Raw genomic sequence first — 13,700 nt, forward strand, 5'->3', positions numbered from 1 at the left:
AAATCTTTCTTTGGATAAAATAAAAAATACATAATGGAGATCCCATGATAGATTAATTAATTAGCTTTTCCTTAATTTCTGCCGAGATTCTCTCCCTAAGTGCGGCTACAACGGCTCTTTGTCTCGTAGCTCGATCTTGGTTAGTTTTGGTACTGATCGATCTCCGGATCTCGAGCTCGATATTGACTTGGGCTTGGTATTAACTTGGGCTTGTTATTGACTCGAGCTCGGTATTGACTTTGAGCTCGGTATTGATCGGTCCCTGAATCTTGAGTTTGATAACCTGGCTTCGGATCTTATCTCGATATTATGAAGACGACCATTGGTCCATCATGTTCCAAATTTGACTAATTATACGAAGGGCAAAACCGGTTTTGATCGTATACATTATGTTAATGGAAATTAATTCCAGGTTGACAGACTTAAAAGGGGTTTGGGGTGCGTAGAACTCAGACAATACCTTATACTCTTCCAGGGGTTTTTAATATATATATATATATGGGAGTATAGTTTAAGAAGATTTTGGAGCCACCGAATAATTAAGTAGGTACGTGACAAAAATATGATAGTTTAGGGGACTTTTAGGGTATTCACTCAAGAAATAAAGGAAAAAGGGAATAAAGTCGTGTTTGAAAGACTAATTCAAAGTTGGAATAGAAAATCTAAATTGTTTAGAATTTTTTATTTGTTAATTTATTTAATTCATATTTATATAGTAATTATAGTAAGAATTATATAAGAATAGATTTCCTAAATTATAAATAAAGGTGTTATTAAATTATTTTATGTGTAGAGAATTTGTAAAGAGATTTCATAAATTTATAATAAAATAATTTCCCGTTCATCGCCCATGCTTAAAAACGTTTTAAAAGCAAAAAGACAGTAGAAAAAGAACATTTTCAGCCGAGTAGTCTGCAGTCCAAAACCCATATAAAAAAACTCCCTTTTCCTTAGTTATTCACACCATTCCTCTCATTCATACAATTTGTTATAGTCTCTCCGCAGAAGAATCTTCAGCAACATACAACTGAATTTTATCATCAGCTTCAATGGTAATTCTTCTTCTTCTTCTTCTCTCTTTCTTTATATATCTTCTTAATTTCAGGTTTTTAATTTAAAGAACCATTTTACTGTTTAAAATTAAATCAAAAGAAACCCCATTAGAAATTTGATACTCCGGCGCCTTGTTTGATAACCATTAGATTTTTCCGGCGAATACTCCGCCGGGGACCCCATTTGATTTCGCTTATTTGATAAGAGTATATGATTTTTATGACATTAAAGATATATTCTCATTCTCTTATTCTTCTTGTTTTATTTTCTTTTGATATTTTTGGAGTTGTCATTCTAGCATAAAGAGAAGTACAAGCAAAGTTGGTATATACAATTTTAATAATTCATAATTATTCTTTTTTTCTTTCCTTTGGAGTTAGGCTACACATGAAAATATATAGTAGCTGTCACGTCTCCGCTTATATTTTTTTGTTAAAAATATTTATCAAATATTGTCTGAAGAATTCATGCGTCATAGACGTAGTAGTCTATGTTGCTTTTTTCTTTGCCATTATTGATTAATGTTTAAAAAGAAAAATTAAGTTTTTACAAAGTTATGTTACTCCAAAATATTACTATACGCAAATAGATACAGAGAAATAATGACAGAAATGGTCCCCAATTTTTGGATGTAAATTTAAAATAATCCCTTAAATGTACTCCCAAGTAATTTTAATTCTTTAATTTTTATAAAAATAAGTGTAAATTTAAAATAGTCCCTTAAATATACTCCTAAGTAATTTTAATTCTTTATATTTTATATATAAAGATAAATACTTTTAATCCCCGTCAAACATTTAATAGGTTCAAGCAGTTAGATTTGAAACATGTAGGTTTTCTCTGTCAAAAGGTTTTTTGCAACTGAAAGTATGAACAGTTTTTTCTTCTTTTTTCTTTCCTTATCCTGTTTTTGGGTTCTTTTTGGTGCGAATCTTTAGTTTCTCTTTTTTCTTTTTCTGGTTTTGCGGCTTTCGATCATTATTTTTGGAGAGAAAAGTTTGATTCACTTTTTTGATATTTCAAAAAGTTGATATCTCTTTACTTATTTGGCGGTGATGAAATGCTTATCCCAATTAGGTGAATCTAAATACGTTTCGTGAAAATAAAGAAAGTGTTCCCAATGCTTTATAGAATGAGGAAAACTGCTTTTCCAGATCTTTACAAACGTAAAGATGAAGTAATTGACAAATAGCAGCATTTGAATCAGAATTGGTCCAATTGCTATCAGTCCTTCAGTTCAGAAGTTATATAAAAAGCAGGAAATATAGTTTATTAGTTCAAGAAAGAAGACATAATTTTGTAGGTGAAAATTAAAATCGAAGCATTATTTTTTACCTTAGTTTTCTAGAAAGAATTTGCTGAGTAATGATTTGATAATAATAGTCGACGTAGCCAAAATCATGCAGTTGTAGAGTAAGGTACAGGTACTAATTAAAGGCCAATAGATCTTATGCAAAGATTTTAAATTGATATTATTTCAGCTCGGATAAATATTATAATTATAATAATAATAAATGTTATCCTTTCAAAGTCGAAATTAGCTAGTGATATTTTTAGGTTTTGTTTTTATTTTTTTGCCCAACAATCTAGCTCTTCTGCTTAGCTTTCTTCCCAAACAAACCCTTTTATTTATTTGGAAGACGAGCATTGCATTCGGTTAGAAAGTCATGATTTTCAAAAATACCTTTATTTAACTCACATAGTTGAAACTTGAATTTGAAAAGGGTAAAATAAAAAGTAGTACTTTTTTCGTTTTTATCTCTTGGATGTATCTTTTTACTAGATTAAAAAAAAAATGTTTTCATTGTTAATGACGTTCAATACTTTTACTTTTAACAATAGGTTAGGCATTAGTTATTCTTTGTGGTGGAGTTGGTACTAGTAGTAGTAAATTAAAATTGAGATGCTAACAAAGAAGCAAGATTCTACTTTCTCTGTATTTCTTATCTTTATTATTTGGCCTTTTGTTACATTTTGCATTTCACTTGTTTTCTGTGTTGGCTTTTTCTCTGTGGAAACATGCACTAATGCATGTCTTTTTTCAAATGCTAGAGAACTTAGCGTGAGTATTTGAAAAAAAACAATTGCAAAATATGCTTTAGTAAGCATGTAAATGACTTTTAATCATTGAACTGTATATTTAAGTTAAGTCCATATCTATAGTCACAAGGATTTTAATCGATTATAATATTGTAGCAAGTAATTTATCTCATTTCTCAAGTTTAAATTTATTTTTTATAGATGATTATTTGTGGTTATATTGTTTAAGTGACCTAATGGTATATAAATTTTTTTAATTGTCAGTATATAAAAGTTAAACTCTAGTCACAAACAATAATGAGAGTGGTTGTCGAAGAGTTTAACTTCTATATATCACCAATATAAGAATTATTACACTATCACTAACTTAAAAGATAATTATAAATAAATAAAAGTAATTACTTGAGAGACATAAGGTAGACAACCTAGTATAAGACATGTAAATTACATTAAAATTTTTAAAAAATCTTTAAATTATCAATGCATATAATTTATTACATATTACGACGTACACACTGATTTTAAAAGAATAAAATTTGTATGGGTTTGGTACAGGTCTCAGAAGGAGAAGTGGGGCCAAGGGTAGTTCTAACAGCACCCTTATCATTGGAGGGAGAATCAGATGCTTCTGATTACAAAGCTCCTAATCTGCTACAGCGCATTCTAAGCCTCTTGAGTAATGTACGGCCAGGATCTGATCTCACCCGTATTCAGGCAAGTATTAGTTTTACCTTTTATAATAATCTGGCATCGGAGTAATTTTGTTTTGATACCGGAAAATGTCAAAATTGCGATAATTTAATTATCTAAATTAATTTATTTTACAATTAGAGGACAATTAATTTCATGTTTATGGTGTTGGTGAGGCAATTCCCAATTTGTCTATTTCAATGATGACTGGAACCGAATCTTTTTAGTTGTTTCAAATCACTAAATAGAAAAAAGATACTTACGAAATTATCAATTACGCAATTTTTTAGTTGGTCCCTTAATTTTCTCTTCTTTCTTTTTATTCAGTATATGTTGAGAATCATTTGTCGGTAGGGAAAGAGGAACGCGACTGTACCTTCTTGTTAGCTTGACAAGTAGCTAAAAAAAATCTAGTTTTCTATTATTTGTGGCGAAACCAATGTAGTTAAAAAGATTTTAAAAACATATATTTATATCACATCTCTTCAGGTGTGACCTTTCATCGAAACGCGAGATGCCTTATATACTGGGCTGCCAAGGAGCGGCGGTTGCAGTTATATTCAAATTTTGGATTCGTAACGTACAAATGTAATTTCAGCTACCTCCATTATTCAACCTCCCAAAGTCACAGCTACAATGCTATGGGGAATCAGTATACTGCATAAAGAATGACATGTTAAGCAAGTGTGGGAAAGGGGAAACTTCACTTGAAAGAATGATAGCAGTAGTGGGTTGGAGCATATCCACATTGCGCCCTTTGATGTTTGGTGTGGCTCCTTTTAATCCCATTCTTGGCGAGACTCACCATGTCTCTACAGCCTCTCTCAATGTCCTCTTGGAACAGGTAAACATATTGATATATAGAATATTGTGAATGTAATTTACATATTAACTCAAATAGTCGTCCAACCAATCGCTTAAACTAAAACTAGCTGACTCGTTATTCTTAAACTAAAAGGATAAAGATTTTATACTATCAACTCCACTTGCAAAAGTGTTCAAATGTGTGAAACTAATTACAACAAGTGATTTCATTCCCTTTATTATAAGGAGGCTAGTAAGATGGAGAAATTTTAATTAGGAAAGTTTGGATTAATTATATATTTTAAGGGAGTGTCTTTGGAATATTTAAAAATCTAGTGGTATTGGAAACTTTTCATTATCCTGGAGGTGGTGGGCCTTGTTGCGGCTGGGCTTAGCCTTTGGTACTTCATATTGTCTTCAATCTTCATATGAGATGGCTAATGGGCCGATTGCTAACCCAAATTAAATTGAGGAAAAAACATATTTAGACAATATTTAAGAAAATTTTACTGAATTCTAGTAGCAGATAGCAATTAACAAATACGACAGCTAATTAAATACATTTCTAGCTGGAACCTATAATGTTGGACCAATCCTATTAAAATAGGGATTAGTAATTAATAGTAATTCACATAACTTTTGAAGTCTTCCCCACAATTTTCTCTCCCCCATTTAATGACATGCACTGTTATTGTGTCAATGCTAAAATGTCTCTACAGTTGGAAAATTTCTTCACCCTAAATCCTTTCCTTTTTGCGCCTATTCAATTCAACTTTCGTCTTCAACTTATTCCTTACTTCATTCCTCCTTCACGTAACTGATTTTACCTCTAGTTTTTATACATATAGTATATTAAATTTAATAATTCATGGTGTTGTAAAACTATTTGTTTGATGATGAATAGTAATGTTATATATGAATATATTAATAGTATATATTCATAGTATATCTTAATGGTATATACAGATTATATTATACTTGTGGATTACTATCATATACAATGTATTTTAATGGTATACACAGATTATATAATTCTTTGAGAGAAAAAATTATGAAGTATATAATATAATATTATTGGTATAGTATTTATATTCTTTAGCTATACGTAGTATATAACTATTTATATATATAATTTTTTAATGCATGAACATATACGATGTATATTCAGGATATATTAAATTTAATAAGTCAATTTACTGTATCTTTATTGAATTATTGTATATATTCAGTATATAAAATAGTCTTTATTGAAATTACATTGAGGATTGATATATATGGTGATAAGAATAAAAATGGATCCCGTGATTTGTGCAGTTAATTTATTACTTTGAAACATAATTTTTATATTAGGCTAATAATGTAAAAAAATCTGCTATTTATGGAATAAGCTAGAATTCATTCTTTTTTTTAAATAATTTTAAGAAAAGGATCAAGCGTGTAAAAAAACTCTAAAAATAATGGCTGATAGACGGTAAATTACAGTATATATAGATTATACATCTATTATATATTTTTCGGTTATTTTTAGTTTAAGCGGTTGAGTGAGCTACTATTTATATTAATTTCTCTAAATTTTCATTGGCATTGGCCTATAAGCAGACTAAAATCATTAATAGTTGTTATGGATTGACTCGGATTTTATAGAAAATATGTAGCACTGAATTTACACTCTTTTCATCGAAGCAAATGTTAATTGGAGAGTACAAAATTAACAACTCAATTGGGGCGAAGTAAAATTGAAAAGTATACTACTGAAAAGTTCAAATATCAAGTTAGCATTTTGTAAGATAGATTTATGCTTTAGCAACACATTACTAATTTTACGTGCTCATAATAATTTGAAGTTTGACAAATTTTCACAAAAGAATCTCACACTTGGTCCTTATACATGAGAAATGTATATTTTTGACCGCTACAAAATATATTAGCCAACAATCTATATATTTATTTATATATATATAGTTGTATTATATACATACAATATATAATTTTACGCACATTTTGGACTAGCGAATACATTTAGTTTTGGTCGACCACGACCAATTTTGTATTTTACCCTAAAATAAAGTCTGTCTCATAAATTGAATTGAAAAAACATACTTAACTTTTTATTGAAAAATCTAACTTTGTTGTTTTATGATTTTAGGTTTCCCATCATCCACCAGTGACAGCTCTTCATGCAACTGATGAGAAAGAGAACATTGACATGATATGGTGTCATAATCCTGTCCCAAAATTCTGTGGTACTATTATTATTATTTACTTTGTCCATCTTTTTGTTTCCATATCATTTTCATTAACAAATATTTACTACAGTCTACACATAAACTAAAAGACATATTTTTATTTTATGATTTTTCAATAATTTTGTGTAAGGTACAAAAATAGAAACTGAGGTGCATGGAAAAAGGGAATTGAAGCTTCTAAATAGGCAAGAAACTTATGTGATGAACTCACCAAAGCTAGTTATCAGACTTCTCCCATTTCCTGGTGTTGATTGGGTGGGAAATGTAACAATTAAGTGTGAAGAAACTGGTCTTCAAGCTGATTTATATTACAAAGGAAGTTCTTTCTTAAGCAACAGTGGAAATAGATCTGTTAAAGGCAATATTTTTATGCCTTCATCTTCAAAGACAATTTGTGAGATCAATGGCCATTGGGACAGGTAAACATGCCCTTATAACCTATATTACTCGAACTCTTAAAACATATTGCCGAATGCGTGTCAGATCCTCAAAGGTACTACATTTTTATAGGATATTTTTGAAGAGTTCGAGCAATATACTTTATAACTAGACATTCCCTTCCTTTTTTTCTCCATTAATTTTTTTAAACATTTAGAGAAATAAAGAAGATACAAAAGGATGTGTTGTAAATGATTTAATGATGAATTTTAATTTTTAGGATGTGTTGTAAATGCATGATTTAATGATGAATTTTAATTTTTACAAAAGCAAGGTGTTCCAGAAAGATTTTTTTAGAAGCTAGAAGAGATTTTTTAACCAAATGAGATTTCGAAGCACCAAATATGTTAATTTATTGTTTTAATTTCATATCAATCTAGAATATTTACAATAATTTTCTTTTTCTTATATTTTACATGTTTCATTTTTAATTGTTTTTTTTTTGTTTAATGTCCACAGAACTGTTACAGTTAAGGATATAACTACTGGAAAAGTCAATGTGATTTACAATGCAAAGGAAGCACTATCCGGAATGAAGACTCCTATGGTGAAAGATCCAAAGGTACATTTCTTCAATTCTATTAGAAAAATGAATATTGTTTTAAGGTTGCTCAAAATAAAGAAAGCATTGAAAAGTTTGGGACAAATATTCACACTGAAATCTCACGGCAAAACAAATTTGTACGCAGGACATTTTAATAGTTATTTTTAGGCATTAACCAATATGAGATATTTAGATAATACTCATTTATATCCATAATATGTATCTTTTAAGGTTTTACATTCTTTAAGAATAATATTTAAGAGTGTTAAATTGAAGTATTTGTCTAAACTATCTTCCATCTCTCCTTAAACGTCTCAATTAATATTCCACCTAATTAGAATAAAGTATCAAATGATTTTTTGTATGTTCTCTACATAAAACGTTAGATATTTGTATTTTCTTGTCACATAGTTGGATTTTCGAGATTATATATATAAATAATGCAGCCTAATAAAATTGTATTTTCTTCATCTACTTAGTATAACTATTTTTTGGAATTTATTAGGTTGTTATGCCAAGTGAATCAGCAGTGGTATGGGCAGAACTAAGTCAAGCAATCCTAAGTAGAAGTTGGGATAAAGCAAAGCAAGCAAAGACAATAGTAGAGGAAAGGGAAAGAGAAGTTGCAAAAGAAAGGAAGTCCAAATCTGAAATTTGGGTTCCAAAACATTTTACAATATCCTATAGTAAAGAGTCAGGGTGGGAACCCACACCAAATGAGAGGTGGGTCCCTCCAGCTCCAATTATTGCTCCTACTTGATCAATTTGTAACGTGGAAAAATCTAATTTAGGTCATTTTCCTACATTAAATTCATATGTTTATTTTGTAGGTGTAGTAATTATGTATATTATAAATTGTCAATGGCTTTACTTGTCTCCCTCTTAATTATATCTGAGCTGATAATAAAGGAGTTAAATTTTGGAATAGAAAGCGCTGACTTTAAATGGCTTATCCATTAAAAGATAAAATAGCTGGATGTGGATGAACGAAACAGAAAATCTACTGAAAGCGATTTTTTTTTCTCTATTCACTTTTTCGCCATTGGGATATATAGGTAATTAACCTTGTCTTTTATAAGTATAATTTGAGTTGCTTTATCCTTTCCACTTTTATAAACGTTTAGAGAAAAAAAAGAAAGAACAAAGGGAAAAAAAGTAGAGTTCACGAGAAGATTATTTAACTATTCAAAATTATGACTAAAGTTACTTTACTTTCGTTTTTAATAGAAAAGCCACTGAACTATGATTATTGCACACAAATGGTCGTTCAATCGGAATTATCAAACTTTTCGATAAAAATATTCGATGTTGCAGTCTACATGGACTTTTTATATTTTTGAAACCTAAAAAATCCACCCATACACCCAAACCGACCCGTTAAAGGTAAAAACTCACCTGCAAAATAAAATCAAAAGGCTAAAATACATTCCTGTTTGAGTATCAGCCCATAACTGCCTCTATCGTTATACTATTGTTCAAATTTACCTATAATTTTATTGGAGGGACACGTGGCATCACATGAACTAAAATCTACCACCAATTTTAATACCCAATTCTCTTTACAAACCCACTCTTTTATTTTTGGGATTTTTACCTTCCTATACACTATTTGAAACCTTATTACCCTCCTTACTCAAGTTTCAATAAAATTATATAGGCATATACAATTTACCAATTATATACATTTTAGAAATTTAATGAGAATCAATTAACTCCTATAATCCCTCTAACGTACATATCTCACTCCCCCCACGTTTCTCTGTCCATATCCCCCCCCCTCCCCCCGATTCTGTACTCACTCCCTCCATTAACGCTCTCTTTCATTTTTGTTCAAATATCTTTTATAATCTCTCTCAATCTTTATGAATTCTCGCTCTAAATCCTATGAAAATAGTAGCAGCTTAAAATTTTTCTTCCCTTACAATGAAGAAGAAAGGAGTTCCGAAGAATAGCCTTAAAAAAGCTAATGTTGGTGATATTCCTACTTTTAATTTTGGTGATTTCTCACAGGATTCACCCAAAAAAGTAGTGAAATAGGCACATGCAAAACTAGTGACAAAGTTCAAGCTTTCCCCTAGTGAAGCTAGGGTAGAAGCTCGAACAAAACTCAAGCATGACAGGGATGTTGGTGAAGCTTCGATATCTGCTAAATCAATAAAGCGGAAGGGCAAAGAAATTGGTCGTGATGATGATTTCGTCGAAGAAGAAGTTATCCCAAAACCTGCAAAAAAAATCAAAGTTTCTCCTACTGTCAAACCTTCAAAAAAGAAGAAGGTTCAAAAATTACCTAAAACTATATCCCAGCAGTCATTGGAGAAGGTAAATTTTTAGTAGTTACAATTTTGATTTTTTTTAAGTTACAAAACTTGTTCTCATTCTCATGACTATACATATTTTTTATTTTTTGTATCTATTGAAATTTTGTCTACATTGTGTATATTTGTTGTTGGTTGTTAACTTTTCTACATTTTCCTAGAAATTGTAGATTTCTTGTATATTATTCGAAATTGATATTTGGCTTAATGTATGCATATTTTGATATATATTGCCTCACATTTTGCTCATGTCTCGAAGATTTGAGATGTATAATATAATGATTTCTGCTAATTTGTGGTATCTCTATGTGTAGGAATCATTCGGATGTAATTTGGGACGAAAGTGCGCGAATTGGAGCGAAAATAGGAAGAAAAGGCAAAAGTGAAAATTTCAGGGTCACAGGCAGCGTGGGGCGCTGCCTGTGGCACACTTTACAGAATTGCTGGGCAGCTGAGCGCCAGGGCCAGCGCCCCACGCTGCCCTGGACGCTCAAAATGCAAGCATGTCCTATTTCAACTATGACTCGGTTATTTCGACCCCAAGACGCCCCCAACTCATATAAAAGCCAACCTAAACCTATTTTGAAGAGGAGGACGTGATTTTGAGAGAAAAACAAAAGTACGAAATACTCGGGAGCACAAATTTGATCAAATCTTTCATTCTTCTTCTAGTATTCATTGATTTTATGTTTGAAAATATTATTTTTGATGATTGTATGAACATGAGTGGCTAAGAACCCTATTATTTTAGGGTCATGGGTGATACATGAATGTTGATGTTTGAAGTTTAAATTGACGAATTTAATTTTATCATATTGAGTTGTTTATTTAATTCTATTTTTAATTATTTTGCTGAGTAGCTAACCGTGAAATACTATCTACGAATCTAGAGTTGAACTCGAAAGTGAGAATTCTAGATTGCATATAGAATTAAATAGAGCAGGTTCTTGAACCCCGTGCATCGGGCAACAGATTCACAATTAGGATAGAAATATATCTAATTGCCTTGCTTGGTTGAAATACAAGAAGTGTAAATGCATTCCTGTTAATCTTAATTCCATAGACATATAGGCATTAAGTTAGCTTGAATAGGCGAGTAAGAACTCGACAAATTCTTATGAGTAATATCAACCCTGTCAATCAACAATCCAGATAAATCAATTAGTCATTTTAAGCCAAGAACGCAACATGATTGTTAGCTAACCTGTGACCCTGGAATATCATCTCCTATTGATTGTTATCCGAAATTGCTTAAGTGTTGTGGTTGAATTCTAGTTATTTCATTGCTTAATAGTTTTAGGTAGTAAATTAGTCACTTATATATTTTGTGAGAAATCTCTTGAATCGATAAGTTGTTTGAGTTTGAATCGGTCAAAAGTTAACCATAAATTTTCATGGGAACGATACTCTACTCACTACTCTATTACTTGACGACTATGTATAATTGCGTGAGTGCGTTTGGTCACAACAAGTTTTTGGCGCCGCTGCCGGGGACTTAGAAATTAGCTACTTAAGTGAGTTGAGCTTTTATTAGTTATTTGTTCAAGTTTTAATTTTCAGTTTGCCTTGTTTGTGTTAACGCATGCTCTTCTATTGAATGCGGAGGAGTAGAAGCGCAAAAAACCTCCTAGCCTGTAGGTCTTCAATTTTTTTAAATCCTATTGAAAATTAGCATTAAACTTGGTGTCACCGGCGAACACCCTCTATCTTGTTATTTTGCTATAAGAGTGGGGTGGTAAAATTCACAAATGGTTTTTTTTTTTTTACCAAAGTCATATAATTATATTTTTTCTCTCACAAAAGTCATAAAATGTTTACTAACTCATACAAAAATCATAATGACCGAAAAATATAATTTTTCGGTAGTATTTTCTTATTTTAATTTTTTTTATTTTTTATTTAAAGTCTAATAAATAATAACCCAATTAAAATAGAAAAAATATTTATTTTTAGCTCTCTAAAAACTAATACTCTCTCTGTTTCAATTTAGATGAGGTAACTTGACTCGGCTGAGTTTAAGAGAGAGAAAATAATTTTTGAAATTTGTGGTCTTAAAAGCTTAAGGGGTAAAAGTTTTATGGGATCATGACATTTGTGTGGTTATAAAAGCTTCCAATTAAGTGTAAAATAGGTAAAATGAAGAGTTTAAAGATGAATTATTTCCAAATTTAGAAATATATCATTTATTTTGGAACAGACTAAAAAGGAAAGTACCTCATCTAATTTGAAACGAAGGGAGATATATATTAGCTAGTGAATGCAATTAGTTTCGACCCACCGATCAATTTCATATTTTTTTGCTTAAAATAAGAATGATATAGCCATATATGTATAAAATAAAATAATTCTAAAAGTGGGTGGGTCCTTCCTAACTTTAAATATTGTAATTTGTACCTGCTCGTAAAAGGATATTAAACTTTCAAGTCATTTTCCATCTTTAAATTCATGTACTATTTACTTGTATGGACGCGTAGTTCTTAGTATTACAAAATTAGTGGCTGCTTGTCTCACTCTTACGTCGTCTGAACTAGTGAGGAGTGAAATTTTGAAACAAGCGTTGTTTTCCATTTAGTGTTTTGTATATTTTGGAGTTCGACAAGAGTTTCACATTGAAAGATAAATTGTTCCAAAAAAAAAATTGAATCTATACTTAAAGCTCGAACTCGAAACTTTTTACAAAAGATGATTGAATAAAGTAGTATTTAACAACTCCGGAATTATCAGCGCGGGCTTTAACAACAAAGTGTGCAGCTTTATATTTTTGGTTGAAAAAGTTAAGGAAGTTCCTTCAATCTTTCGGTTGTTTACTTAGTCCTAATTAACATTACCATATTGTTAATCAACTTCTTATTTACGTTGTAGTAAAGAGTTGGTGAACAACATGACCGCGATAATTCTTTCTAGCATCTTGATTTATGTCGATGACTTTGTACTTTGATGAGATTCAATACTGAGTCAACGCGTCGTTCTTTGATTCGAACCTCATGTGCAATTCAACCTTCTTAAATAAATTATGTTAAAATAAGTTAACATTTAATCTAAAAGTTTAAATTGATAAAGATAGTTTACTTTTATTTAGTGAAAATTCTTTTTAATAGTAATAAATAGCAGCATAACTCGAACTTAGAACTTTTACGTACTCAAATACCATATTGAATTATCAATCATTTCATCTAAAAATTTACCCTAACAAAGTGAACCCACTTTTTATTTATTTATTTAATTATGTCGTCCAGTTAACAAATCCAATACAAAATAAATCATGGATTATTACTTTCGATGTTTAATATCTTCTATAAATATATAAAACATGTCATTTAATATGGGAACAAGGTCAGCTTCGTAATCGGATTTGTTTTGTCCCCAAATGAATTAATTAATAAACAATAAATTTAAATTCTATGTACTGACACTTTACAAAATACTTTGCACTATTAGGTAGCTATAGATAAATCTCTTGACATACATTACTTAGTATACTGGTAAAATGCTAACTATAACATGCATTGATTAAAATTCAATAAGCATTTGTTAAAAAAATAATACAAGTAAATCTCTTTAGAAAATTAA

The 13,700-nt window shown here is 30.3% G+C and overlaps 1 protein-coding gene across 3 annotated transcripts; it reads left to right on the plus strand.

Annotated features, from left to right (window-relative positions):
• The first annotated feature begins 890 nt into the window (after positions 1 to 890).
• On the plus strand, positions 891 to 8,685 carry LOC107807035 (oxysterol-binding protein-related protein 4C-like). Of its 3 annotated transcripts, none has more exons than XM_016631313.2 (7): positions 891 to 1,052; positions 3,649 to 3,807; positions 4,382 to 4,627; positions 6,734 to 6,830; positions 6,976 to 7,252; positions 7,731 to 7,833; positions 8,321 to 8,685. In XM_016631313.2, exons 1-7 carry the CDS (start codon positions 1,050 to 1,052, stop codon positions 8,573 to 8,575), a joined length of 1,140 nt encoding a protein of 379 aa, XP_016486799.1. In that variant the 5' UTR covers positions 891 to 1,049; the 3' UTR covers positions 8,576 to 8,685. The 3 variants fall into 3 exon arrangements, with proteins under 3 accessions (XP_016486799.1, XP_016486798.1, XP_016486797.1); XM_016631312.2 differs by having other exon boundaries at positions 892 to 1,052; positions 6,964 to 7,252; XM_016631311.2 differs by lacking the exon at positions 891 to 1,052 and having other exon boundaries at positions 3,634 to 3,807; positions 6,964 to 7,252.
• Positions 8,686 to 13,700: the final 5,015 nt, after the last annotated feature.

This window comes from Nicotiana tabacum, chromosome 9 (genome assembly GCF_000715075.1).
Source record: "Nicotiana tabacum cultivar K326 chromosome 9, ASM71507v2, whole genome shotgun sequence".
In the NCBI taxonomy this organism is placed as follows: Eukaryota; Viridiplantae; Streptophyta; class Magnoliopsida; order Solanales; family Solanaceae; genus Nicotiana; species Nicotiana tabacum.

Bases quoted from the DNA above. Each gene is read 5' to 3' on its own strand.
- LOC107807035 (XM_016631311.2), top strand. From the start codon at position 3,634: ATGGGTTTGGTACAGGTCTCAGAAGGAGAAGTGGGGCCAAGGGTAGTT. The intron at 7,253-7,730 runs GTAAACATGCCC...TAATGTCCACAG, and splicing joins ATCAATGGCCATTGGGACAG to AACTGTTACAGTTAAGGATA. The intron at 7,834-8,320 runs GTACATTTCTTC...GGAATTTATTAG, and splicing joins CTATGGTGAAAGATCCAAAG to GTTGTTATGCCAAGTGAATC.